The 27,328-nt window shown below is 40.0% G+C and overlaps 1 protein-coding gene across 3 annotated transcripts in view; it reads left to right on the plus strand.

Annotated features, from left to right (window-relative positions):
• Positions 1-27,328, plus strand: part of LRCH2 (leucine rich repeats and calponin homology domain containing 2) — a 395,406-nt gene that overhangs the window by 347,204 nt on the left and 20,874 nt on the right. For 2 of the 3 annotated variants that reach the window (XR_003857457.1, XR_003857458.1), the window contains 3 exons: positions 1,722-1,832; positions 17,497-17,635; positions 18,200-18,277. Coding sequence is in view for 1 of the 3 variants with exons in the window: in XM_029606513.1 (XP_029462373.1) it covers positions 1,722-1,834; positions 7,190-7,203; positions 17,512-17,635; positions 18,200-18,277 (329 nt within the window). In the remaining 2 variants the exon portion in view is untranslated. Of the gene's footprint in view, positions 1-1,721; positions 1,835-7,189; positions 7,204-17,496; positions 17,636-18,199; positions 18,278-27,328 lie in introns of all 3 variants that reach the window. The other variant, XM_029606513.1, reaches the window with a different exon arrangement.

Here is a 27,328-nt window from a genome sequence, read left to right on the forward strand (position 1 = left end):
AGTTGTAGTCCATCTAATTGGCAAGTATGCCTTTCAACCTATCGCTATATCCATGGCTGAGGGTGTTGGAGGACGAGGGACCCGCAACAGAGGTGCTGCTCTTTGGTTACAGTGGCTTGCAAACTGTACTTTCCCATTTTAGGGAGAATCCTGTCTGCGGACAGGGGGGTCCTGGTTCATGCAACGATTTTTCCATTTACTGGACCACGTGCTTCCTTGGGGGAAGTTTATTATCATGGCTATGATGTATTAATACCCAAGACATATTTGTGGCAATCTGTTCTGAGATCACACTGACCCTTCCCTGGTGAAGAAATTCTGTTCAACAGAGGTCTGCACTTGCAGCACCCTGGCTACCTGTCTCTTGGTGGAGTGTTTCTGGATTTCTCCCCTGGGGGATTCGCTCTGTTTCAGCTGTTCCAAGCAGACTGAGGGCTTTATCTCGGTGGGTAATTCCCTACTGGAATCAGCAGTGAGTTATTTGCCTGGGGTTGAGATATACAACCTAGCGACTTGTTCTTATCCTTGCAGTCCAGCGGTCTGCCTCCTTGTGTTCTTTGCTCCTTCCAACTTGAAGTTGGAATGTCAAGGGGAGGGGAGGAAAAGCTAGGGCTTTCATGGTATATCTTGGTATATACCTGCAGAGAAAGATATACCACTTTTCCCTATATTTTTGCCAAGTTCTGACCAGTACTGCCTTTAGCTTTTCTCACTTCACTAGGTTACCCAAAGTGCCTTCCTGCTCACCTGAACTATCCTGTAGACAGGATGGGTTTTCTGCCCATTGTGCCTATCAGCCAAACATGGGCACACTTCTGCAGAGACATTCTGTCCTTCAGATGCCAGTGGACTGCAGTTTCTTTCTAGGGAGCCCTCAGGTCCCAGTTGGTTTTTCGGTTGTCTTGTAACATCAAAGGAAACGTATGCGGTCTTCGTCCAAGAGTCCTTCTCATGTTTACATCTCTAGACTTTTTCCTGTATCCAGGAGGGTTCTAGACCTACTGTTATTGTCAGGATTTACTGATCCGAAACCCTGCTTGTAATTTTTTCCATGATGTGGAGTTTTTCTTGTTTTTGTGTCTGTCTTTTCTATGGTTTTCTCTTTGTAGAACCCAACTCTTTTCCCCTTTGTGGGTTGGCTGCCTCACAGGCAAAAGGGAGAGAGGTGGTGCTTTCAGCACTGTGTGGTGTCCTGCTTGAATAGCCTATAGCTTGGGAATCACCCATGTGTGAGGCCTACCTTCCTGCTGGTCCTCGGAGAAAGCAGAGTTGCTTACCTATTACAGATGTTCTCCGAGGACAGCAAGATGTTAGTCTTCATGAAACCCACCCGACTCCCCTAGGCGTTGGTTTCTCCATGTATTAGCTATATAGTGGACTGAGGGACTGCCTAGAGGGCAGAGTGATAACTACAGCTGCACATGCTCAGTAGGGCATGTTTGAAAGTTCTAGAGCCTTTGAGATCAAAGTTCCGGACTGGGGCTCCATCAGATGATATCACCATGTGTGAGGACTAACATCTTACTGTCCTCGGAGAACACTTGTTACAATTAAGCAACTCTGCTTTCTCAAGTCTTAGCCAAGCTAATTAAGCCTTATGGTATCTGATTGTTCCAGTATTTTATTATTCACTGGTAGTGCTGTTTTCTGATTCTTCCATTGTTCATGTCTAAATTCCAGCATTTTGATTTCATAAGAGTTTTTGATTTTTTTTCTCCCAGCTTTCAGCCGTTCATCTCGTCAAGAATATGGGACAGTGGATCCTGGATTTACAATGAGACGGAAAATGGAACATTTAAGGGAAGAAAGGGAGCAAATAAAACAGCTTCGTAATGTGAGTGCTATGGCTATTTATTATGGTACTGTGACTGGTACTTATAAATGTAAATGCATTCATGTGCCAGCAAGAGACTTTGAACTTGGAAAAAGGAGAAGAAAGTTTGATATTTCTATGGCAGATATACAACAGTACATAGAAAATGTAATTTCAGAAGTAATGTAATATAAGTTCCCTAAATATATAATCAATTATACTAGGTTTGAACTCTTCTCCTCATGGCCCAGGGAAAAAGCTCTGGGCTTCAGGATTTCTATAATAAATATTCATGAGATTTTTTTGCTTGTATCAAAAAAGGCAGAATCCTCTCATACTTGTGCCAAAACTCTGAAAAATCTAATTACAAGCACCCTTGCATCTCCTCCCCCAAGCAAACAGGGACGTACAAGAGCCAAGGCAGGCCCTGTCAGCGCAGACAACATATCAATGCAAAAAAGATGCCTTCAGAGTCATCTATTTACAGTGCAGGATATTCACCGGCACCATCGAGAAAGAGGCTTTGTATTCTCGTTGGTGGCAATCAGTTTCTAAGTATCAAGAAACAAGTGTCTGTGCTGGACATTCAAAAAAGGCAGTTCATTTTGAAGTTACTCATGCCAAAACAGTCTATTCCAATTCTAGCTGTAGAATTTGATAGATCGTCCTCCCCTCATAAAGGAGCATCATCCCTTTCTAAGGAAAATATGGCTTGAATTCATCAAAAACTATTTTGCTAATGTACCACATTCTCTGTTGTCACCTTCGCAATTGCAACAAATATCTTCCATTTTGGAATCTGTGACCCCTAATGTGGAAATTGCTTCCACTATTCCACTATATCAATGCAGATAAAAAGAATGCAAACTGAATCACAGTCTGTCTTATGGTTCACTTTCCTGAAAGAATAGAACAACTTCAGAAATCTCTCCTGTAATATTATGACTCACAAGAAAAGTCAAATCATCATACACTTCTCTCATTCTGTTCTGATGGTAATGAGTCCATCAGTCTTCCTTTTGGATCCCTGACCACAGTCTCCCAGAAGTACTTTCCCATCTGAGAATGCCATATCTTACTTTTGTTCAGAAAATGGCCACCGTAATTCCAGTCACTTTACAGGAAGAGATAGCAAACTAGATATTTGATCTCTAGGTTCTAAAACATATTCAAGTCCTAAAACAAGGAGTAGTGGTTCCAGTTTACAGAGTATTACAGGAGTGTGGCAAACGTCCTTGTCTATGCTGCCAAGAGCAAGGAAGCTGGATCTTTAAAGCCTTGTTCTGATCGTCAAAAGGTGCAACTATCTCATGAATCTGTAGTAGCAGAATCAGCTTTGAAAAAAAGTTTCAGGTCTAAGAGAATATGGTTGTGAAAAACTTGTTGCTCCATACACAGCTGATATTTGTAGAAAAAGTAAAAGAATCTGTGGATCTTATTACATTTCTCTGGTTTGCTCTCCTTACCCTGTCAGCAACCATAAACAAGTAGAAAAAGTCAACCCCAGCACTACAGCAGCAGTGCTATTCAAGAAGAAAGTAACAAACTTTACCCTTTTCAGCAGCCCATAGTAGAGCAGGCTTTATGCTAAGGAAAGAGTACAACCCAAATCTAGGCAAGAATCACAACCAAAATCTAATCCAATTTTGACCACAAACAAGCTTCCTTATTAGATTTAAAACAGCTTTCCAGTGGAGAAAGGTTCCAGCACTTCACACTGTGGGGCCGATGCAATAATTTTGCACAGAAAGCAGGCACTGAACAGTCAGTGCCCACTTTTCTTAATGTGCCCTCAGGCTCCCCTCCTGGGGGCGCCATGCAATATTTAAATTAGGGGTCACGTTAACAAGGAGGCACTAGGGTCTTGCGCACCCCTAGCACCTCCTTGCTAACGAGAGCCCGATCAGCGTGGTCCGTCCACCAGTTAGGAAAACCGACACAGAGTTTATCTGCATCTGTCTTCCTAAATGCCGCACAGCCAGGGACACTTGTCAATTGAGTGTCCGTTTCCTGCACCCGACTGCCAGCGCTTTTTTGTTTTTTTTTTTAACTATTTAAAGTTAATTAAGATATGTTTTTTCTCCTACTTAATAGCACAGCGATATTAACTAGGAGGCAGTAGAGAAAAGCAGTTTTTTCTGCTTTTCTGTACTAGCTCAAGGAGTGCTCAGCAATTAACACCTGCTCTAGGCAGGCGTTAATTTCTGATCACAAAAATGTGCATCCTGGACGCACATTTTTTTCTTGCATCAGGAGTGAATATCTAATAGGCTCATTTACATGCATTTGCATGTGATGAGCACTATTAGTTTTACTCCACATTGGACGCACATTGTAGAGGCGCTAATCCCCTTATTGCATAAGGGGGATTAGTGGGCGCCTCTGCAACCCGTGTCCACTGCGGGTTATACAGTGCGCTCAGTATTGTATTGGCCCCTTTGGTAGGGATGGCCAGTTCTAGTCCTCGAGGGCCACAAACAGGCCTGGTTTTTCAGAGTATCCACAATGAATTATGCATGAGAGAGATTTGCATACACAGCTTTGATTGTACACAAATCGATCTCATTCATGTGCTGTGCCCCCCATGGGTTCTAATGGTACCATTCATGGACTTCTCTTTTTTTTCCTTACAATAACTATATCTGAATATCGTTTAGAGGTGTGGTGAGGTTAGAGTAAGGCTTCCTGATTTAAGGTGTGCAAATTTAGGACACTTCTTCCCTTAAGTGCCAATAGGAGGCAAGTAGTTCATTTGTCTGGTAATCTGCTCTCAAAGTGTACCTAAAAAGCAGAATCTTTGAATTTTGTAACTAATAAATATTTTAACCTCAATACAAAGCCTCAAGGCTGACCGGTATGGCCTATACTAGGGAATTCATTATGCACAAGAAAAATTCAAACCAGCCAACAAAATCCAACTCTTATCAATATGTAAATTCAAAAACAAATCATTAAAGAATAAGTAACAAAAAAATCTAAATTCTGTGTGGGAGATGAGCCCTGGTCAGAGACTGAACTGGGTTCCAGGATATTTTACATCAGAGCCAATGCAAGGGCATTAGGTGTCCTAAGTTAACTTTATAGCCTTGTGTCTCTGCCTCCCCCCCCCCCCCCCCCCAATGGCCCTCTTCACATGCAATAAAATTGTATGTATTTATAATAGATTTTACATAAAAAGAACATTCAAGATATAGTCTTAATAGATAAAATGTGTGGTTTTAATTGAAAATTCTCAAGCTGCAGCCAGAGTTTTTTCGGTATGCAGCATGGACTCCTTTTTCTGTCATTCACTTTATGGAAGGACTTAGTGGATGTATGTATGTATCCATATCTAGATTTCAGTTGTCTAGTGCTCTTTATAAGCTGATGTAGGTGGTTTGGAGCCAATTTTGTTTGTATATCTTGGATTTTAAGCTTTCGGTTAACGTATATGCTGGCTCAGTATGGAAATAAAATGTTTCCAAGCAGCAGAGAACAGCGAAATCATTAAATCGTCCCTTGTACTCTAGTATTAAAATCATCCCTTATATCTGAAGACTGGAGGGTGGCTAATGCAACCCCAATATTTGAAAAGGGCTCCAGGGGCAATCCAGACCAGTTAGCCTGACTTCAGTGCCAGGAAAAATAGTGGAAAGTGTTCTAAAGATCAAAATCACAGAACATATAGAAAGACATGGTTTTAATGGAACAAAGTCAGCATGGCTTTACCCAAGACAAGTCTTGCCTGACAAATCTGCTTCATATTTTTTGAAGAGGTTAATAAACATGTATTTATTTATTTATTTTATTTATTTATAGATTTTTCTATACCGGGGTACGTAAATAACATCACCTCGGTTTACATACAAACAGTAATTCAGCATTGCGCTTTACAATATAACATGGTAACTTGAATACAATACAGTATATAACTTTGTATTAATAGCATATAAACAATATATGATAGATTGTGGAAGTTAGGAAGAGTAGTTGAGGATTCAGATTATTGTTAGTAGGCTTTTTTAAATAGCCAGGTTTTAAGGTTTTGTTTAAATTTTTTGTGACAGAGTTCCTGGCATAATTCAGAGGGCATGGTGTTCCATATTGTTGATCCAGCAATGATGAAAGATCGTTCTTTTGTACTAGAGAGTTTAGTCAGATTGGGTGCAGGGATGTTTAATTTAGCTAAATTCTGGAATCTCGTTGGGCGGGAAGACGTTTTGAATTATAGTTGATCTCTGAACCAATGCATTTCTCTGTTTTGAATGGCATAGATTTATAAATTATCCTGTAAGCCACGGGTAGCCAGTGCAAAGACTGAAGAGCTGGAGTGATGTGATCATGGCGGCTTGTGTCTGTGATAATACGGGCAGCTGCATTTTGCAGCATTTGTAAAGGTTGAATGGTGGCTTTAGGTAGACCTAGTAACAGAGCATTGCAGTAATCAATCTTTGATAAAATAGTTGCTTGTAATACTGTGCGGAAATCATATTGGTGTAATAGAGATTTAATACGTTTAAGCGTGAGTAGCTTAAAGAAACCGTTTTTTACCGTATCCGCGATGAATTTTTTAAACGTGAGATTGCTGTCAATGATGATACCAAGGCTGCGTACTTGTTGTGAAATAGGGTAGTTGTTTTGAGAAATATCAGAGTTGATCAGTATTGTGTTTTTTGGAGGTAAAATTATGATAAGTTCAGTTTTATTGGTATTTATAGCCAATTGGTTGTCTGTGAGGATTGTTTTAATTTCTAATAAGGCTATCTTCCAGGTACTCAGTGCATTTGTGATTGTGCTGGTTATGGGTATGAGTATTTGAACATCATCTGCATAGATGAAGTGTTGAAGACCCAATTTAGAGAGGTAAACATTGAACAATGTGGAGGAGAGAGAAGATCCTTGGGGGACTCCTTGAGAGAGATTTCTTGGCTTGGATTCACTTCGTCCACATCTAACGCTGTATGTTCTATTGCTCAGGAATGACTGAAACCATAGTAAAGCCGATCCCGAGATACCTATTTTAGAAAGACGGGTAATAAGGGTGTTGTGGTTCACCGTGTCGAAAGCAGCTGATATATCAAGAAGGGCGATGAGGTATGATTTGCCAGCATCTAAAGCTTTTAGTAGCACCTCAGAAAGTGATATCAAAAGTGTTTCCGTGCTGTGGTACTTTCTGAACCCATATTGGGATGGGAAAAGTATTTGATGATCATCTAAATAATCAGTTAATTGTTTGTTGATGACTCTTTCCATGATCTTTGAAAGGAAGGGTAGGTTCGATACTGGTCGAAAGTTTGCTGGATCAGATGAATCTAGGTTAGATTTTTTTATCATTGGAGTAATGATAGCATGTTTAAGTATAGAAGGAACTATGCCTGTGGTGATGGATTTGTTAAGAATCTTAGCAATAGGTTTTGCTATTGTAGAACGTATTGAAAGAAGAATTTTAGTAGGTAAGATGTCTGTGGGGTGGAAAGCTGGTTTCATTTTCTTTAGAATTGACTCAATTTCAATACCAGTAGTAATCTCAAGATTATGTAGATAAAGGTGAACCAGTAGATGTAGTATATTTGGATTTTCAGAAGGCATTTGACAAGGTTCCTCATGATAGGCTTCTAAGAAAAGTAAAAAGTAATGAGATTGGTGGCGATGCCCTTTCGTGGATTACAAACTAGTTAAAAGGCAGGAAACAGAGAGTAGGATTAAATGGACAATTTTCTCAGTGGAGGGGAGTGGGCAGTGGAGTGCCTCAGGGATCTGTACTGGGACCCGTGCTTTTCAATATATTTATAAATGATCTGGAAAGGAATACGACAAGTGAGGTAATCAAATTTGCAGATTATACAAAATTATTCAGAGTAGTTAAATCACAAGCAGATTGTGATTAAATTGCAGAAGGACCTTATGAGACTGGAAAATTGGGCATCCAAATGGCAGATGAAATTTAATGTGGATAAGTGAAAGGTGATGCATATAGGGAAAAATAACCCATGTAGTTACACGATGTTAGGTTCCATATTAGGAACTACCACCCAGGAAAGAGATCTAGGTGTCATAGTGAATAATACATTGAAATCATCGGTTCAGTGTGCTGCAGCCATCAAAAAAGCAAACAATGTTAGGAATTATTAGGAAGGGAATGGTGAATAAAACAGAAAATTTCATAATATCTCTGTATCGCTCCATGGTGAGACTGCACCTTGAATATTGTGTACAATTCTGTTGCATCTCAAAAAAGTTATAGTTGCAATGGAGAAGGTACAGAGAAGAGTGACCAAAATGATAAAGGGGATGGAACAGCTCCCCTTTGAGGAAAGACTAAAGAGGTTAGGGCTGTTCAGCTTGGAGAAAGAGACAACTGAGGAGGGATACGATAGAGGTGTTTAAAATCATGAGAGGTCTAGAACAGGTAAATGTGAATTGGTTATTTACTCTTTCGGATAATAGAAGGACTAGGGGGCACTCCATGAAGTTAGCACATGGCACATTTAAAACTAATCGGAGAAAGTTCTTTTTCACTCAATGCAAAATTAAACTCTGGAATTTGTTGTCAGGGGATGTGGTTATTGCAGTTAGTATACCTGGGTTTAAACAAGGTTTGGATTAGTTTGTAATCAAGTTGACTTAGAAATAGCCACTGCTATTACTAGCATCAGTAGCATGGGATATACTTAGTTTTTGAGTACTTGCCAGGTCCTTGTAGCCTGGATTGGCCACTGTTGGAAACAGGATGCTGGGCTTGATTGACCCTTGGTCTGACCCAGTATGGCAATTTCTTATGTTATTTCTACATTTCACATGGCAGCCGATGACAAATTAGATCTGCCATTCGACAACAAATGGCCTCATACAGCTTTCTAGAACAATTCTTTGATAGTTGGCTACATTCGCCCAGTTAATAACCGATCAATCTCAGACATTTGGGTCAGGTTGTGCTAAGGATCCCACCACAAGCAATTGCAGGGCAACATTTCTTTGTCATCCTTTCTCTTTCAATATTAGGTCATGCTAGGACAGCTAGGTATTCACATTTTCCTGCTTCACAAGTTCGTCTTCATCCTACACATCCTTCAGACATAAGGGCAGCAACTTGCATCCGGTGCTTTATCTGTTTGAGCTGCGCCGGAATGATAGCGGAGAAGGTTAGCAACTCTTTCTTGTCCATTGAGTAACAGACAGGTGGTGACTTGCTCAACTATGGTTTGTGGCTCCTCCGTACAGGCCCAGCAATAACCTGATAAGCTGTTTCCACTTTACTGAATTCAATTCTAGTTAACGGTCAGCTTTATCCCCCAGGAGCTACAACCAGCAGCTGCAAAACCTGGCATTCCACGCCTTGTCCTGCATCTTGCCATAGCATCATGTGGTAGTAGCGCTACATGGCCGTCAATCATATATTCCTTCTGTAATTATTCTGGTAGACAATCTCAGGTAGGATTGGCTACACTTTTCCGATGTTTCTGGCTGAATAGGATGACACACATTAGTACAGGTGGATGAAGTGACACAGTGATGCTTCTCGCTACTTTGTCTAATACAGCTTTAATGCTTTAATATTTCCATACAGTTACTAAGGTGCTTGCCTCATTTGGTGGCTCCTTTTTGCTTGTGTCGACCCCAATTATCTTAACAGGTCTGCAAAATGCCACTCAACTGCTACTATATTTCCAGGTCTAACCATCTGCATTTCTTTGAACAATTATTGCTTTTCGTCTGTTTCCTCAGCTAATGTCTGATTAATATTGGACAGTTCAGACGTTACACCTCCAACACTCGCATGTTGGCATGTTCTGCAGGTCGTTCTTGCTTTCCTTTAGTAGATCATTTGGTGGCATTCCGGGTCTGTTCACTTGATGTATTTCACCCATGGCAGGAGCACAAGGGTCCCTTAGTCTTCAGTCAGCACGCACTTATGTTCAGTCTTCAATGGCAATGTTATGAAAATCACAGTCAGTTTCTGGTCTGTAGGATGTTCATCACATTTGGGGCATTTTGTTTTCTAGTGCCCATATTAGTCCTATCACTAGTTCCCAAGTGAATTGGCCAAGTAGGGTATTGATCCTTTCGCAGAAAAAGATTACTGCATTTAGGCAGCTATTCTTCATTATGAGGTTGGTGTGGCACTAACTAGTCAGGTGTTGTTATAGGTGTTCTTGGACAGTCGCTAATGGTAGTAGCTCTTTTCACACCAGTTTCCTTTTCTGTTACATGAGCATGTGCTACAGCTAATGACCTGGTTTGCCAGACATGGGAGTTCTTAGTGTGCATTTAGAAGTAATCATGGATGGTGGCACATTGATTCTATCTTATGCACATTGATGCTATCTTATGCTCTTAGGGAAGATAAGGCCATTGCAAAAAGACTAAATGAATTATTTGCTTCCGTGTTTACTAATGAGGATGTTGGGAAGATACCAGTTCCTGAGATGGTTTTCAGGGGTGATGAGTCAGACGAACTGAACAAAATCACTGTGAACCTGGAAGATGTAGTAGGCCAGATTGACAAACTAAAGAGTGGCAAATCACCTGGTATGCATCCTAGGGTACTGAAGGAACTCAAAAATGAAATTTCTGATCTATTAGTAAAAATTTGTAACCTATCATTAAAATCATCCATTGTACCTGAAGACTGGCCAATGTAATCCCAATATTTAAAAAAGGCACCAGGGGCGATCCGGGTAACTATAGACCAGTGAGCCTGAATTCAGTGCCGGGAAAAATAGTGGAAACTATTCTCAAGTTCAAAATCGTAGAGCATATAGAAAGACATGGTTTAATGGAACACAGTCAACATGGATTTACCCAAGGGAAGTCTTGCCTAACAAATCTGCTTCATTTTTTTGAAGGGGTTAATAAACATGTGGATAAAGGTGAACCGGTAGATGTAGTGTATTTGGATTTTCAGAAGGCGTTTGACAAAGTCCCTCATGAGAGGCTTCTAAGAAGAAAACTAAAAAGTCATGGGATAGGAGGCAATGTCCTTTTGTGGGCTACAAACTGGTTAAAAGACAGGAAACAGAGAGTAGGATTAAATGGTCGGTTTTCTCAGTGGAAAAGTGTAAACAATGGAGTGCCTCAGGGATCTGTACTTGGACCGGTGCTTTTCAATATATATATATATATATATATATATATATATATATATATATATAAAATCTGGAAAGAATACGATGAGTGAGGTTATCAAATTTGCAGATGATACAAAATTATTCAGAGTAGTTAAATCACAAGCGGATTGTGATACATTACAGGAGGACCTTGCAAGACTGGAAGATTGGGCATCCAAATGGCAGATGAAATTTAATGTGGACAAGTGCAAGGTGTTGCATATAGGGAAAAATAATGCTTGCTGTAGTTACACAATATTAGGTTCCATATTAGGAACTACCACCCAGGAAAAAGATCTAGGCATCATAGTGGATAATACTTTAAAATCGTCGGCTCAGTGTGCTGCAGCAGTCAAAAAAGCAAACAGAATGTTAGGAATTATTAGGAAGGGAATGGTTAATAAAACGGAAAATGTCATAATGCCGCTTTATCGCTCCATGGTGAGACCGCACCTTGAATACTGTGTACAATTCTGGTTGCCGTATCTCAAAAAAGATATAGTTGCGATGGAGAAGGTACAGAGAAGGGGCAACCAAAATTAAAAAGGGGATGGAACAGCTCCCCTATGAGGAAAGGCTGAAGAGGTTAGGGCTGTTCAGCTTGGAGAAGAAACGGCTGAGGGGAGATATGATAGAGGTCTTTAAGATCATGAGAGGTCTTGAACGAGTAGATGTGAATCGATTATTTACACTTTCGAATAATAGAAGGACTATGGGGCATTCCATGAAGTTAGCAAGTAGCACATTTAAGACTAATCGGAGAAAATTCTTTTTCACTCAACGCACAATAAAGCTCTGGAATTTGTTGCCAGAGGATGTGGTTAGTGCAGTTAGTGTAGCTGGGTTCAAAAAAAGGTTTGGATAAGTTCTTGGAGGAGAAGTCCATTAACGGCTATTTATCAAGTTTACTTAGTGAATAGCCACTGCTATTAGTTGCATCAGTAGCTTGGGATCTTCTTAGTGTTTGGGTAATTGCCAGGTTCTTGTGGCCTGGTTTGCCCTCTATTGGAAACAGGATGCTGGGCTTGATGGACCCTTGGTCTGACCCAGCATGGCAATTTCTTATGTTCTTATCAACTTGTTCTGTTAGGCGAATGGCAGTGTGAATTGTGCACACCCCTTTTCTAGTCCACATTATTGGTATGCGTTAGAGGTCACCTACCATGTAATATGATGAGCACATGATCTCCCTGAACTTACTGCAAGTCCTCACGGCATTTCCAATGCTGCCTTTTATGATAGCTTATTATTTTCCTTACTGCAGGGTCTGCAGACCTTCTAATTGAGCAGATATATTCTTACCAGTGTGGGATTTCGTACCTTCTTAACCACTTTGTTTGTTAGTTTACGTTTCTTACGGCAAGATCTCCAGACCAAACTCTAGGCAATGTAGCACTTTTCATCTGTGTTCTAGAAATGAGCTTAATGGACCCCCAGCAGTTGAGGTGATTCGGGACTATCATATTCCCATTCAATTATTACTGCATACAGCACATCCCATGTAATAAACCCCATAGGTTTCGGAATAATGGGCATGACAGGTACATGGCGATATTCAGCACATTCCAGAATAGAAGCAATCACATAGGTTGAATGCAGTATTCTCCTGTGGTTTTTGGAGGGTTGATGCTATCTCTGGAGCATTATGCAGTTAGGGTAAGATATTGAACAGGAGCATTTAAGAATTGTTAAAGTGCTAGGCAGCATCATTGGTTGCAAGATATGGCCACAGCTAGATTGGTGAGGTTCCCATGGCAAGTGAAGTGTTGCTACCATGGGCTTGTGATGGAGGTTGACCATGACCTGGAGTGCATGGCATGTGCAATTCTGGAAAGCTGGTTGGGTAGAGAATACCAAGTAGCATTGTTTCCCTGCTCTTCTGTTGTATCGGTAGGTGGCAGCAAGATGAGTTGACTGTCAAGTCTTCGGCTTTGATGGCTGGGATTGGCCTGCGCACCACCCAAAAGTGTGTTGGCATGCTTAAGGAGTGGCAATGGCTCTTTTACAGAGCAGAACTTCAGTGCACTGCTAAGAACATCATTGGTAATCAGGATCGAATGCAAGACAGCCTGAGGGGCAAGGCTTCAAAGGCCCTGTGTCCCCCAATGGTGCTACATTGCTGTAGCATGAAAATGGAGCACAGCTTCGGCCCTGTATCTGCAATGGTGCTACATTGCAATAGCAGGATCCTATGGACCATTTAGCGAATTGAAATTCAGTAGGTGAGGGCATGGTCACCCCTGGGAATTGAGAATAGTTTAGTAATTGATGTCTTGTAAATTGAATGAATGTAAGTAATTGTTTTGTAATATAATAGTTGTATGCTAAAACATATGTTGCGGTCATATCCATCCAATAAAGATCTTCTTTCGAATAATGGACTGACTGATTTTTTACAAATATGACAACATGGGATAAGGGTGGGATTAATTATAGATAGGCAAGAAGAGGCGGTTGCACCTGAGATGGATGAGGCCTAGCAGCAAGCAAGAACTTTATATAATGCAGCAGTATTGGGCCGGGGGTGAGAGCACTTGCTGAATGAGCACATAAGTAGCAGCACAACAGCAGAATTTGTTTCTGAGAGAATGTGTATGTATGTCTATGAATCTGAGAGAGAGGGTTGGTCTTTTTTTTCGTGTGTATGTTCGGAGGGAGAGAGACTGGATGTAATCTCTCACCCATCCTTAAAAGCATGGCAGCTCTCTGCCTATGTAAATTATGGTTTTGTGGCTCTTTACATGGGAAAGGCTGGCCACCCCTACCAAGAAATAGAAATAGAAATATGCAGCAAAAAATGAACTGGAAACTGCAACAAGCCAGATTTTGTATGCAGTGCATAATAGAAAAACAGAGACATTACCATTCCTCATAAAACAAACAAAATTATGAAATATAATAAATACATTAATCATAATGATAAAACCATACTAATTAAAATAATATTCTAAACAGCTGACATATAGAATATCCAATAATTAAAAACACATAAATTATTGAAAAATTTCCCAAACATAATAATTCAAAACATCAGACACAGCTAATAACAGCCAACAATTAACTTATAAGGATTTTAAAAATTCCCCCCTCTCCATATCTGGAAATTTTTTATTTCCAGTCCCCATGAGATTGTCATGGATTAGTGGGGTTGGAAGGAGAGGCACACACATGTTCTTATGCATATATTCAACCTCACCCACTCAGGCACATATACAAGTTCTCTTTCTCTCACACACACATACACATGATTCTCTCTCACAAACACACATGCACCCTCTGTCATACACACATGCTCTCAAATATGTATTCTGTTTCTCTCATATGCATTAGCTATCACAAACAGTCTCACTCCTTCATACACATGCGCTCTTTCTCTCTCTGTATTACACACACACACACACACACACACAGTCTCTCTCCTCCACACATGGTCACACACATTAGCCTCCTCTCTCTTTCATCCATGCATGCACACACACATGCTCTTACACTCTCGCATACATGTTCCCCTCTCTTTCATATACACAGGTTATCACACATACACGTGCACATGCCCACATTCCCTGTCACTCTCTTTAACCTAGAGTCTGTCATCCAGCCTCCTCCTCACTCAGGCCCCTGACAGGATGGGTGTACTGATGGCACTGGAATCCTTTAATCTTCAGCCACAAGCGGGTGGGGTGCACTAGCCGCTCTGTGGCCTCCTTCAGCTTTTGGCCACTAGAGGCCCCATGACCTCCTTTAGTCTTCATCCACTGGCAGATTGAGGGGTGCCATTGGTCTTGCGGCCTCCTTTAGTCTTTAACTGCTTGGTGGATGGGGTGCACCATCGACCTCATGATCTCTTACTGACAGGCCACTGGTGGGTTGGGGTGCGCCAGCAGCCCAGTGACCTCTTCTTGACTTTGGCCACCAGCAGGTTGGGGTCTACCAGCAGCCCCTACACTCACTACTGCTCTGTGCATGGCTTGCACAGTGGGTTGCACCGGCCCTGTTCCTGTTCCTTGGATCTCAGTGTGGTTCTAGCTCAATTTATGAAAACACCATTCCAGCTTTCAGTGAGAGCAGACCTCAAATTCCTTTCCTGGAAGATTACCTGTGCCCAAAGAGGAAGTGAATTGCAAGTCCTAATCTCATCCTCTTATACCCAAATTTTCCACAAGAGTATTGAAAACTCATACTAAACATTTACCAAACATGATCACTCAGTTCCACTTAAATAAATCCATTGTGTTGCCAATATTCTTTCCTAAATCACATGCCCATAAGAGCAAACAGGTTCTTCATACATTGGACTACAGAAGAGCTTTATTGTTCTATTTGGAGAGAACAAAGTCTTACAGAAAATCTTAAGAACATAAGTTCCTTGCTGGGTCAGATCAAAGCTCGATTGAGCCCTGCATCCGTTCTCCAACAGTAGCCAATCCCTAAAAATAAATTTATTTTCTTCCTGTTCACTCCCTATCACAAGTGGTGTATCTCTATGAGTTAACCTGGTTGTTAAGTATTTATTAACTTTCTTCTAAGAAGTTGTCCAAACATTTTTTTTTAAACCCAACTATGCCCTCTGGTAACGAATTCCACAGCTTGATTATGTGTTGAATGAAAAAATACTTTCTCCAATTTGTTTTAAATCTTGTACATGTCATCTTAAAGGAGTGTCCCCTAGTCCTAGTACTATTTGAAAGGGTAAGTAACCATGCCCTATTTACTTGCTCTACTCTAGTCATGATTTTGTAGACTGCAATCAAATCCCCCCTCAATTGCCTCTTTTCCAAGCTGAAGAGCCCTAACCTGTTTAGTCTTTCTTCATAAGGAAACTGTTCAACTTTTTATTTTTGTCACCCTTCTCTATACCTTTTCTAACTCCTATATATCCTTTTTGAGGTGGAGTGACCAGAATTGCACACAATACTTCAGGTGCAGCCACACCATTGATCTATACAGAGACATTATGATTATCTCGTTTTCATTCTCCAATCCTTTACGAATAATTCCTAGCATTCTGTTTGCTTTTTGTCCACCGCTTCACACTGAGCTGAGGATTTCAACATATTGTCAACAATGAATCCTTGATTCTTTTCTTAGATGATTACTCCTAATGCAGAACCCATCATCATATATCTAAAATTGGGGTTATTTTTCTCTATGGGCATCACTTTGCATTTGTCCATGTTGCATTTCATCTGCCATTTGGATGCCCAGTTCTCCAATCTCACAGGGTCCTTCTTTAGTTCCTCATATTCTGCCTGTGTTTTTTTTACTGCCTTGAATATTTTTGTGTCTTCTGCAAATTTGAACAAGTCACTCGTTGCTCCTTTTTCTAGCTCATTGGTAAATAAGTTGAATAGCAATGGTCCCAGGACAGATCCTTGGGGCATTCCACTATTCACCTTTCTCCACTGGGAAAACTGACCATTTAGTTCTACTCTTTGTTTCCTGTCTTTTAACTGATTACCCATCCACACTGAGACAGAGCCTCCTATCCCATGGCTTTTTAGTTTACTGAGAAGTCTCTTATGAGGGACCTTGCCAAACGCTTCTTGAAATCCAAATACACTGTATTAATCAGCTCTCCTTTAACCCCATGCTTATTTACACCTTCAAAGAATTCCATTAGGTTAGTAAGGCTTGACTTTTCCTAAAGCCGTGCTGGCTCTTTCCAATTAACCACGTTATCCATAGAAAAGCATTTATTTCTGTATATAAATACAGTATATGCATTGAGAGAGCTGATTTCTTGGCTATGGAAGGTTGCAGGTAATCTTAGTTGGACTAAAGTATGAAGAGAAAAATCCTTGAGCCTCTTTTTATTGTGGCTGTACAAGTATGTCATGAGGCCACACATCAAATCAAAAGAATATAAACAGCTGCAGCAGGGAATAAGTAGTAAGTAGCACACAGCTGTCTGTTCAGTATAAGAAATGGACACATAGCATTATGCATAATTGAGGCTGATTGTGATTAGGGCTGGAAAAATAAGTGAAGAAAATTCATGATTGCAACAATAAATATGGACAAAATTGGAATTTTACAGTTCCCTTGCTTTTTTTTTTTCTTGTCATACTTCTGTTCATTTGGATCTGACCACAAAACCATTTTGTGCTGTTTGCCTATGTTTTTGCCCATATACAGTTTCAAGCCAAGTATTTCAGCTACTTTCTGTATGAAGAGAGTAGGATCTAGCTTTTTTTCATGAGATAGTATGTGCTTTTTTTGGATACCTTTATTTTTTCATAAGTGTAATTCTTTTGCCTTACAAATTGTTCAGAAGCCTTTCTATGTCTGATTAGCTAGAGATACAGGAAGCTGGTCCAGAATTTGGGATCTGCACTCAGGTCCCTATTTCATAGGTACTAAATACTCTATAGTCCCTTAGGTTCTTCTGTTGGCAGGCCTGAGCAGTTCCATCTAAGAAGTATTGATTTCCTCTTCTGTATTCTGTTCAATGAAGTGGAAAGTTGAGTGCTTATAGTAGCTATAATAAAGCATATTGTCACATTGTTGTATCTGTTATTAATATCATAAAAGCTTGTGGAACAATTATAGATATTTGTTGTTAGAACAGCAAATGACAAATTGCTACCCTCTCTGTAGATAATCTGAATCAAGATTAAAGGTAATTTTGCCAGATGACATTGGAGCAGCATTGATGGATGGGGTGGTACTGTGCCATTTAGCTAACCACATAAGGCCACGGTCTGTTGCCAGTATCCATGTTCCATCACCAGCAGTGGTAAGTCATTGAATAACTACTATGGATTTCTAAATTTTATTTTTTTTTTTTAATTATTTGTTGAAAAAATGAATTCTGATGTGTTAAATAATGGTGTTTTTATTGTGCTATTATATATAACTTGTGGGCTACAAGAAATGAACATTTGAAAAATCAAGAATAAATGGGGCAATCATATCAATAAGATAATTTTGTTTTTGGGGGAGATGTTTAAGTCAATGTATCATTTCTGGTAGTTTCTAGTTTTGGAATATTAATTTCAAAATGTATACCTTGCTTGATCATAGATTCTCAGCAAAACAATTTGCTAAGAATTTCATTTTCTGATAGTTTCTATAATTTTTTTTTACATAGTTTGTGATTTCTAAACTAGAAAGACTTAGTTGCAATAAATGAACTATATAAACTGAGACAGAAGAACACCCAAAACTTGCAAATTCACAGCCACATGTTGCATTCCCTGATTCTTTAGACTGAGTTCTAACTTTTAATAATTATATTTGAATTTAAATAAAATAATTATGTACTTTGTCGGGTATTGACCAGTCTTTGTTTTATTTTCAGCCTAAACTAAGTATGGCAAAATGCAGAAGAAATGTTGAAAACTTTCTTGAGGCTTGTAAGAAGCTTGGTGTTCCACAGGTAACATCCATTTTTATATTAATGTGTCTTAACTTTATTGTACCTCATCTGAATGGTCTAGAATTGTTTTAAAAAGTAGTATAATTTGATGTTTCTAATGAGATTACTGTTGTGTTTAAGTTGCATACATTTTTATTTAATCTGAGAAATTTATGGATACGTACATTACTCCTGAGGTAAAAGTGTTACTATATTTATTGTTTCTCAGGCTTTTAGTTTAAAGGTAGCAGTAATGCACATTAGATATATGGCACATTATTTTGCTGTATATTTTTTGCCTAAAAATTCTGTAATGCAAAATTCTAGTAGCCATATTAGTCCTAAAGAGAGCTAGATTCTCTGCAGGTTGTGATACCTTGCATTGTATCAACATAAGAACTATCCAAGACTCTGCTGTGTATGAACTTTTGAATCCACATAGGCTCCCTTCTTCCGATAGTCATGTGACAGTCTTGGACCTCATGTACACCACTTGTGAAAAATGTTAAACAATAGTATGAGTGAAATAATGTTATTATATATTGTACTTTCTGTGCTAGTGGCTCATGAATTCCACTTTCTATTGCTGACAGGCCGTGTAGTAGCTGTTCATTAAGAGGGTAATTTCCAAAGACATTTCTTTGGGTAAACGTTTTATCCACTAAAATAGCATGTTTATAAAATTGCCCACTCGATATGCAGGTTATATTATGCATGTATGTGCATTCATTTACATGGACTGATTGGAGGTATTCCTAGGGAAAGAGTTGGCGAAGAGTTTGAACTTAGAAGCATAATTTCGGATTTTTAAAAGTATGTGCTTACATTTTCCTGAAAACGTTCCGTGTACTAATCATCTGGTATAATTGTGTGCGAATAGTTATGGTGGGGTAGTTTTCAAAGCAAACATACACCCTAAGGCCTAGCTTCATCATTTTGCTATAAATATAGCAAAAATAGCACCTGTGATTTACAAAAAAAAAAAAAAAAGGGGGGGGTGTTAGGCAAATTTTCCTGGTTCCACATTACATAGGTATTTGAGAAGTCCATCTCATGCGTTTCTACCTGATAGGCTTTTATCGCAATTGGCATTTTGGGCTGCTGGCTAGAGAGAGAGTACATGCACAGTCATATGTACAAACAGCACAGTTACCATCGGTGAAGATTTTACGTATGACTGTGTATGTAAAACTGCCCCCCAAAACTCAACTCACCCCCCTCCAAACCTCACCCTGAGTTCATAATGCCCCTTCTTACAGTGGTATAAAAAGTTCAGAAATAAATGAGCCTCCACAGAAGCTTTTTCTCTCACTTCCCACCCCTCTTCTCCTCTCTTCCCTCTCCGAACCGCAATGCGTGATAAAAACATTTTCGGCCAGTAACGCACAGCTAATGCAGGCACAATGCACAAGAAAAAGATGTCGTTATTTCCAGCGTTAAAACCTGCATCATTGTGCTTTATCGTACGCCGTGCTAACTGACCCTCATTTCCATTTACTCCACCCAAACTCCTCCCACTTGAATACAAATGAAAAATTTGTCTACACAATTTGCGATGCGGTATTTATTACATGCGTTATGGCGTTATCGTGTAATGACCATGATTGATAAATGACCCCATAAATTTGCTTTGAAAATTGGTGCAATTTATATGTGCATTTGCTGATTTTATTGTGCAGGCTGTTTAAAAAAAAAAAAAAAAAATTAAACCCTAAATTAATGCCTTGAATGGACTCTGAGCTGAAGTACCTGACCTGGAAGTTTTCGGTTTTTTTAATGGCAGTCACTTTGGCACATAGAGTAGGTGAGCTCCAGGCCCCAATGACTTATCCATCCTATACAAAGCTTGATGATTATAAAGACTCCTAGAAGACATCTTCTGATATGTGTTACAACCAAGCATATCATACCCAGCATCCAGATAAAGCAGGCATATATCATGAGGGTTAGTTGCCAACATTATCTGACTGTATTGAGCATACTTCTGGAAGCCACTGACCTTCTCTGTCTTGAACAAAGTGAAATCAAATAGCTCGTTTTCAAAAACAAAAGGCCATATGATGCTACTCAGTACACATGCATTGGTGCATGTTTGCTGCCACAAAAAAAGAAAGAAAGCTTCAAAAACCAATGAGAAACCTAAAGGAAACTAAAAGGGCAAGAAACCCAAACTGAGAGAGGCTCACTGCTAAACTAAGTTTTTAAACTTTCAAGAGAATTGAGAAACCAAAGTGAAAAATTCTCCAACCGTTGGCTCTGCAGACAAAAACAGACTGAAGAGGGGGGCCAGTTATGAACGTTGAGATGCATGACAAACTCGCAAATGCTCAGTGAAGTGCTCTAGTAGCTTGACAGCCACTGCTCTGACCTGGGCTCTCTGTTAACATCACCCATATATGAGGACAGAATATCCTATTCTTGGTGTAAAAGTCTCCTCCAGACATGCTAGCAGAGAAATTTGCCACAACAGCTGTTCTTCCAGATAGTACTGTACAGTAGTGCGCTCCTGAGTCCTCAATGTCTTGAGTTCTCAATGTCCTACAAGTCTCTTTGATGTAACATGGCCTGAAATCTCCCTTCCAAGGGCACCAGAACACACAACCAGCAAGGGAGAGCCCCAAACTCAGTCATCTTTGCTCCAATCAGCGCAGGGATGGGGGAAAAGAGGGGAGCCACAATTTATCATCTGGAGTTAAGGATACTTCAAGTAGTTAGGCAGAGTGTAACCAAATTCTGGCTTCCTGTTCTAAGGATATAGGGATATAAATGCTTGGCAAGTAAACCACAAATTTATCTGCTGGCCAGCTTACTAGCAGAGACAAGTCAGAAATGAAATTCTCACCCTGCCCTTCCTTTAATCAAAAATCTGGTAATAAAACAGCGAAAAAGATATGTTCTTGTAATCTTATTAGAAACATGGAAATGTACAAGCTTATTTTCAGTGCCTGAACTAGGTGTCTTAGTTTTAGATGCCTAAATTTTGACAAAATTTGAGTTGAAGTTAGATAATTAAATTATATGCTGCAAAATTGTCTAAGGCACCTAATTTTAGGCCTACTATTCACACACTTAAATGTAGACATTAGGTGCCTAACATGGGAAATCAGTGACAATTTCCTAACTTACAATCTCCCACCTTGGTTTCAGCTACTTTAGGTTCCTAAGTTTTTATTTATTTTAATTTCTATGCTGTGCACTCTGCCTTCTAAAGGTCACCCAGGGTAGTGTACAACAGAAAATAAACCAAGCCAAATTGCTTTCTACTAGGAATCCCCGAAATTTCTCTTAGCAATCCAGCCACTGCCAATAAAGTCTCAGTAAACTCACCATAGAAAACACCACGCCTTCAGCTTTTTACAGAAGGAAAAATAGCACCCACTTTACCTCAGCTCTAAATATAATGGGGCAGATTTTAAATACTTGTGCGATCGCGTACTTTTGAAGTACGCTGGATTTTATAGGATACACGCGTAGGCGCGCGTATTTTATAAAATCCGGGGTCGGCGCGCGCAAGGGGGTGCACATTTGTGCAACCTGCGCGCGCCGAGCCCAGCGCGGCCTGCCTGTTCCCTCCGAGGCCGCTCCGAAATCGGAGCGGCCTCGGAGGGAACTTTTCTTCGCCCTCCCCCCCACCTTCCCCTCCCTTCCCCTACCTAACCCACCCCCCCCCCGGCCCTATCTAAACCCCCCCTACCTTTGTCGGCAAAGTTACGCCTGTCGGCCAGCAGCCCCACTCCGTCCTCCGGTCCCGGGGGCTGCTCCGGAGGCCTCGACCACGCCCCCGGACACGCCCCCTCCCTCCCTTTTTCGAAAGCCCCGGGACTTATGTGCATCCTGGGGCTTTACGCGCGCCGGCGGCCTATGCAAAATAGGCGCACGCGGGCCTTTTAAAATCCACCCCAATCTGTTCCATAATGTAGGCCCTACCACTGAAAAAGCATAAGACTGAAGATTTATCCACCTTACTTTTTTTTAAAGGAGGGGATCTCCAACAGTGCCCACTAGCTAGATCTCACCAAGCACTCCAATCCATACCAATTCAGCTTTTCCCTCAAATAACCAGGGCCATCAGATCTCAATACTCAAAAAAAAAAAAAAAAAAAACCCAACAAAAAAACAGGACAGAGAATTTTAAATTGAAGATGCAACCAAATAGGTAGCAAGTGCAGTGTGTGCTGCAAAGGGCCAAATGGAACGCCTTTTCGTTACAAATAAAAATTGTTCCATGGAGAGAGGAAACAAGAAGGCTGCCAGAGAGGTCTCATGTTGAGCTGCTTCGTTTTTGTGCCTCTTCAAATCGCTGTTTTCTACTGAGAAATGCCTCATAAAAGAAAGGGGAAGATCCGAGTTTTTCCTCCCGTTTTGGAGAACCTTGAAGGGCAGCGGTTAATATCCCAATATGCGACCCAAATCTCAGGATCAAGGACATCTAGCCCCATTGGAGTGGAGGGGAAAGGAGCCCTTTACTCACCGGGGGAATTATCCCTGACGCCTCCGGATCCCAGGATACCGCTGCAGGCTTCTCCACTAACCGGGGCAGCGGTAGCTGAGACGCCGATGGGAGAAATTATCGAGCGGGTTCAGACGGGAGGCGCCGTTGGCAACGGAGCAGAGGGAGGAGTCAACCAAGTCCTTGCTGAGTCCCCAGAGAGAGGTTTGGAGGAAGAGGCACTCAGTTTCTCGGTAACATCGAGCGGCAGAGATGCCGGAGAAGGGCAACAGTTTGGCACAATTCTCCGAGGAGAATTGTGAAACCAGCGGTGGTAACACTCGAACCCCTTTGGGATTCGGTTGCAGGGAATGCGACGAAGCTTGATGAACAAGCCTTCAGACTGGAGACAGTTACAAGACGAATGGATAAATTTGAACTAGACCACAACCAAGAGAAATTGGATCAAACGAACGCTATGGAGAAGGTAATCAAAGAGGTAAAAAAATTGCAAGATTTAAGTGTTCTCAATTTCCCAAAAGTGATGGGAGAGCTACCGTTTCAAACTTTTAAAACTTATATGATTGAGATCCTTAAATCGCCCCAGATAAATTTCCTTCATTAAAAAAAATATTCTTCCTACCTCAAAAAAGCACCTCTATATTGCCTAATCTAGGGATAGATATGTCTAATCTGTCCAATTTTCTTGAAACTTCTGGGGTTGAAGTAATTGAGAGGTCTGTTTTGTTAAGAACATAAGAAAATGCCATACTGGGTCAGATCAAGGGTCCATCAAGCCCAGCATCCTGTTTCCAACAGTGGCCAATCCAGGCCATAAGAACCTGGCAAGTACCCAAAAATTAAGTCTATTCCATCTTACCATTGCTAGTAATAGCAGTGGCTATTTTCTAAGTCAACTTAATTAATAGCAGGTAATGGACTTTCCTCCAAGAATCTCGTATCACACTTTTTGAGTGGCTAAATTTAGCCTCTGAGTGAAATAGCAGGTAATGGACTTCTCCTCCAAGAACTTATCCAATCCTTTTTTAAACACAGCTATATTAACTGTTCTAGTAGCCTTGCACTTGTCTTGTTCCTATGATTCCTGGTTCCTGTTCCTTGTGTTCGTCTCGTCTGTGTACTGGATCAACTACCTGGTTCTGACCTCTTCCACGCCTGACCTCGCCTGCCTTCTCCAAGTCTGACCTCTGCTACGCCTGACCACACCTGCCTTCTCTGTGCCTTGACCATTGCTACCTCGCCTGCCTTCTCCGTGCCTTGACCATTGCTAAGAATTACTTCATCTCAGAATTTCTTGAGTCCAGAGTTCCACATTGTTACTGTTGCTAGAAAGAGCAGTGGCTATTTTCTAAGTCAACTTAATTAATAGAAGGTAATGGACTTCTCCTCCAAGAACTTATCCAATCCTTTTTTAAACACAGCTATACTAACTGCACTAACCACATCCTCTGGCAACAAATTCCAGAGTTTAATTGTGCGTTGGGTAAAAGATAACTTTCTCCAATTAGTTTTAAATGTGCCCCATGCTAACTTCATGGAGTGCCCCCTAGTCTTTCTACTATCCGAAAGAGTAAATAACCGATTCACATCTACCCGTTCTTGACCTCTCATAATTTTAAACATCTCTATCATATCCCCCCTCAGCCGTCTCTTCTCCATGCTGAAAAGTCCTAACCTCTTTAGTCTTTCCTCATAGGGGAGGAAAAACTAAAAGAGGGAAAGACCATTTCCCTTATTTTGGTAGCCCTTCTCTGTACCTTCTCCATCGCAATTATATCTTTTTTGAGATGCGGCGACCAGAATTGTACACAGTATTCAAGAGGGCGGTCTCACCATGGAGCGATACAGAGGCATTATGACATTTTCCGTTTTATTCACCATTCCCTTTCTAATAATTCCCAACATTCTGTTTGCTTTTTTGACTGCCACAGCACACTGAACCGACGATTTCAATGTGTTATTCACTATGACGCCTAGATCTCTTTCTTGGGTTGTAGCACCTAATATGGAAGTTACCGTCCCTGTTTTTTCACAATCTGTAATCACTGAAATCTGATATAGCCCTTATAGTATGACAGGGTTTGTAACCTTTTTCTCCGAAAATTATGTTGGGTTAATTATTGAAGAATTATTTTAAGAATATTAAGTCTTTATTCTTGGGTGGTCAAGTCTGGATTTTTCCGGATTTAGCAAAATCCACGCAAATGCGCAGGAAAAGATTTATTGCCATGCGCTCAGAGGTTTTGGCATTAGGTGGTACCTATGTTTTAAGGTATCCCTGTAAATGCATTATAAAACTTTCTGGGAATACAAATATATTTTTTAGCCCGAAACAACTATAGGCTTTTCTTGAAGCTCGGGTGCAACAACCTGCATGATATAGGTGGGGTTCTATAATTTAAAATACCTGAAGATCTAGGCAGTTTTATTCTAATGTGTTATTTGATTTCCTAATATTCTCCTTAATTTCTTTCCTCTCCATTTTACCTACGTAAGAAGAGGTACAGGATAGGATTAAGACTCATATTTTGTTCTGTTTGAATTGTAATGTGAATGATATAACTATGAAACACTATCAATGTTAATCTTTTGAATTTCTGTGCAAAGGTTTTCTTTTGTATAAATTTGCAAATCTTGATAATTTTTTTTTTTTATTTTTTATTTTGTTCCAGCAGCTGTTTCTGGACCACTTGAGTCGAGGAGGCCTGTGCACAATAGTCCAGTTTCTATGTCACCATTTGTATAACCATTCTAAATACCCTCCTATCTAAATAAAATCATAATTTCTAAATCAACTGAAGTTTTAAAACCCTGTCATGCTATAAGGGCTATATCAGATTTCAGTGATTACAGATTGTGAAAAAACAGGGATGGTAACTTTAAAAAGTGTGTGTGGGCCCCCATACATGCGCATATAAGTGTACAAGTGCACAGATGCTGGAATTTTTAATAGTGAGCGCATCTGATTTAAAATATACCTACTGCGTGCATGTGTGCTCTTAATTTTAAGCAGTTACTCAAGCACAGGTATTTCGCATATCTTACTTAGGCCTTTATCAGCTTTAATATGTGCAGGTAAGTAGATTATAAAACATGCTCACATGAAGGACATTCCCAGTTTTACTAATTAGGCCACCAATTTGCCCAGTCCTTCTAGAGGTCATCCAGACCCATCTGGTTCTTCAGCCTGCAGTTGATCCAGACCCCTCACCCAATCATTTTAAGCCTAAACAAATATTTATACAGACACCTCATCAAGCGCAGATGTAAACATGCGTGGCTAATAACTCACCACACACTCTGGCTACTGGATTTAAAATACGGATTTTCATGTATAAATTTTGGCCCCGCCTCCTGACACTTCCCTTATATATTTTTTTAAACTTGTACATGCACATATACGCACATAATTTGCAGTTTTTAAAATGTGTTGCTCACAATGGACAAAGGTCCATTTATTCACATATAAGGACCTTTTTTATTTTTTTTTTATTTTTATTGCATTATTCAATTTATACATAAAATAGATGAATAAGTTACATCAATCTTATACATAGATTTATATCATAGAAACATTTATTACCTTACTTATTATCATCCTGTACTTAGGAAATTGAGTGAAGAAAAGGTTGAAAATCTGGGTTCAACAGAAATTAGGAGCATCCCATAATAGAAATTTACTAATTTATATACACTTATTACTTATTCCATCCCATATCAAAAAATAACTTTTCCCATATTGCATAGCTTATTAAGAGTGTGTGTCTAAATATGTTCTTAGTTGTTCCGGCTGAGTGAAAACATATCTATTATCACCATGTTTAACTAAACATTTACAGGGGTATCTTAAATAGAATTGTGCTCCTTGTGATAGCACTTCAGATCGCATTGTTATAAAATTCTTACGTCTTAATTGAGTGGAACGAACTATGTCCGGAAAGATCCTTATAGACTGACCATAGAAATTACTCTTCTGATGTTTAACATGCAACTTCAGTACTGTATCTCTATCTAGTTGGGTTATAAACTGTACAACTAACGTACACATGTGCTGATCCTCACCTAACAAAGAATAAAGAGACCAAAACGCATAACTAGAAGCATACAGAAAAAACTGAATTGGAAACTGCAACAAGCCAGAGTCTCTGTATGCAGTGTAATAAAGGAAAAAAGAAACCACCCATCCTTATAAAACAAATCAAGAAATATAAAATCAGTAGCAGTAAAACCATACTAACAAAAAGAACAGATTTCGAAACAGCTGATGAGTGGAATATCCAATAATTAAAAACTCATATAAAAAATTTCTAGATACCAATAAAATATTTCAAAATAGCAGACACAAAGACCCAGTAATGAAAAATAAGGATACAAAAATGTTTTTTGCTCTGCATACCTGAAAATGTTTGATATCCAGGTGTCCTGAGATTGTTGAATTAGCAGGAGGAGGGGGTGGTTTGCTTGGAACTTTTTCCTCTCTCTGTCACATACCAGCGCGCTCTCTCACACTGGCTCTCAATTTCACACCTATACACACATGCTCTGTCACTCACATATACACATGCTTTTTCTCTCACTTGTAGGCTCTTAATTACACATTTACACACATGCTGTCTATCTTT

Source organism: Rhinatrema bivittatum, chromosome 6 (assembly GCF_901001135.1).
Source record: "Rhinatrema bivittatum chromosome 6, aRhiBiv1.1, whole genome shotgun sequence".
In the NCBI taxonomy this organism is placed as follows: domain Eukaryota; kingdom Metazoa; phylum Chordata; class Amphibia; order Gymnophiona; family Rhinatrematidae; genus Rhinatrema; species Rhinatrema bivittatum.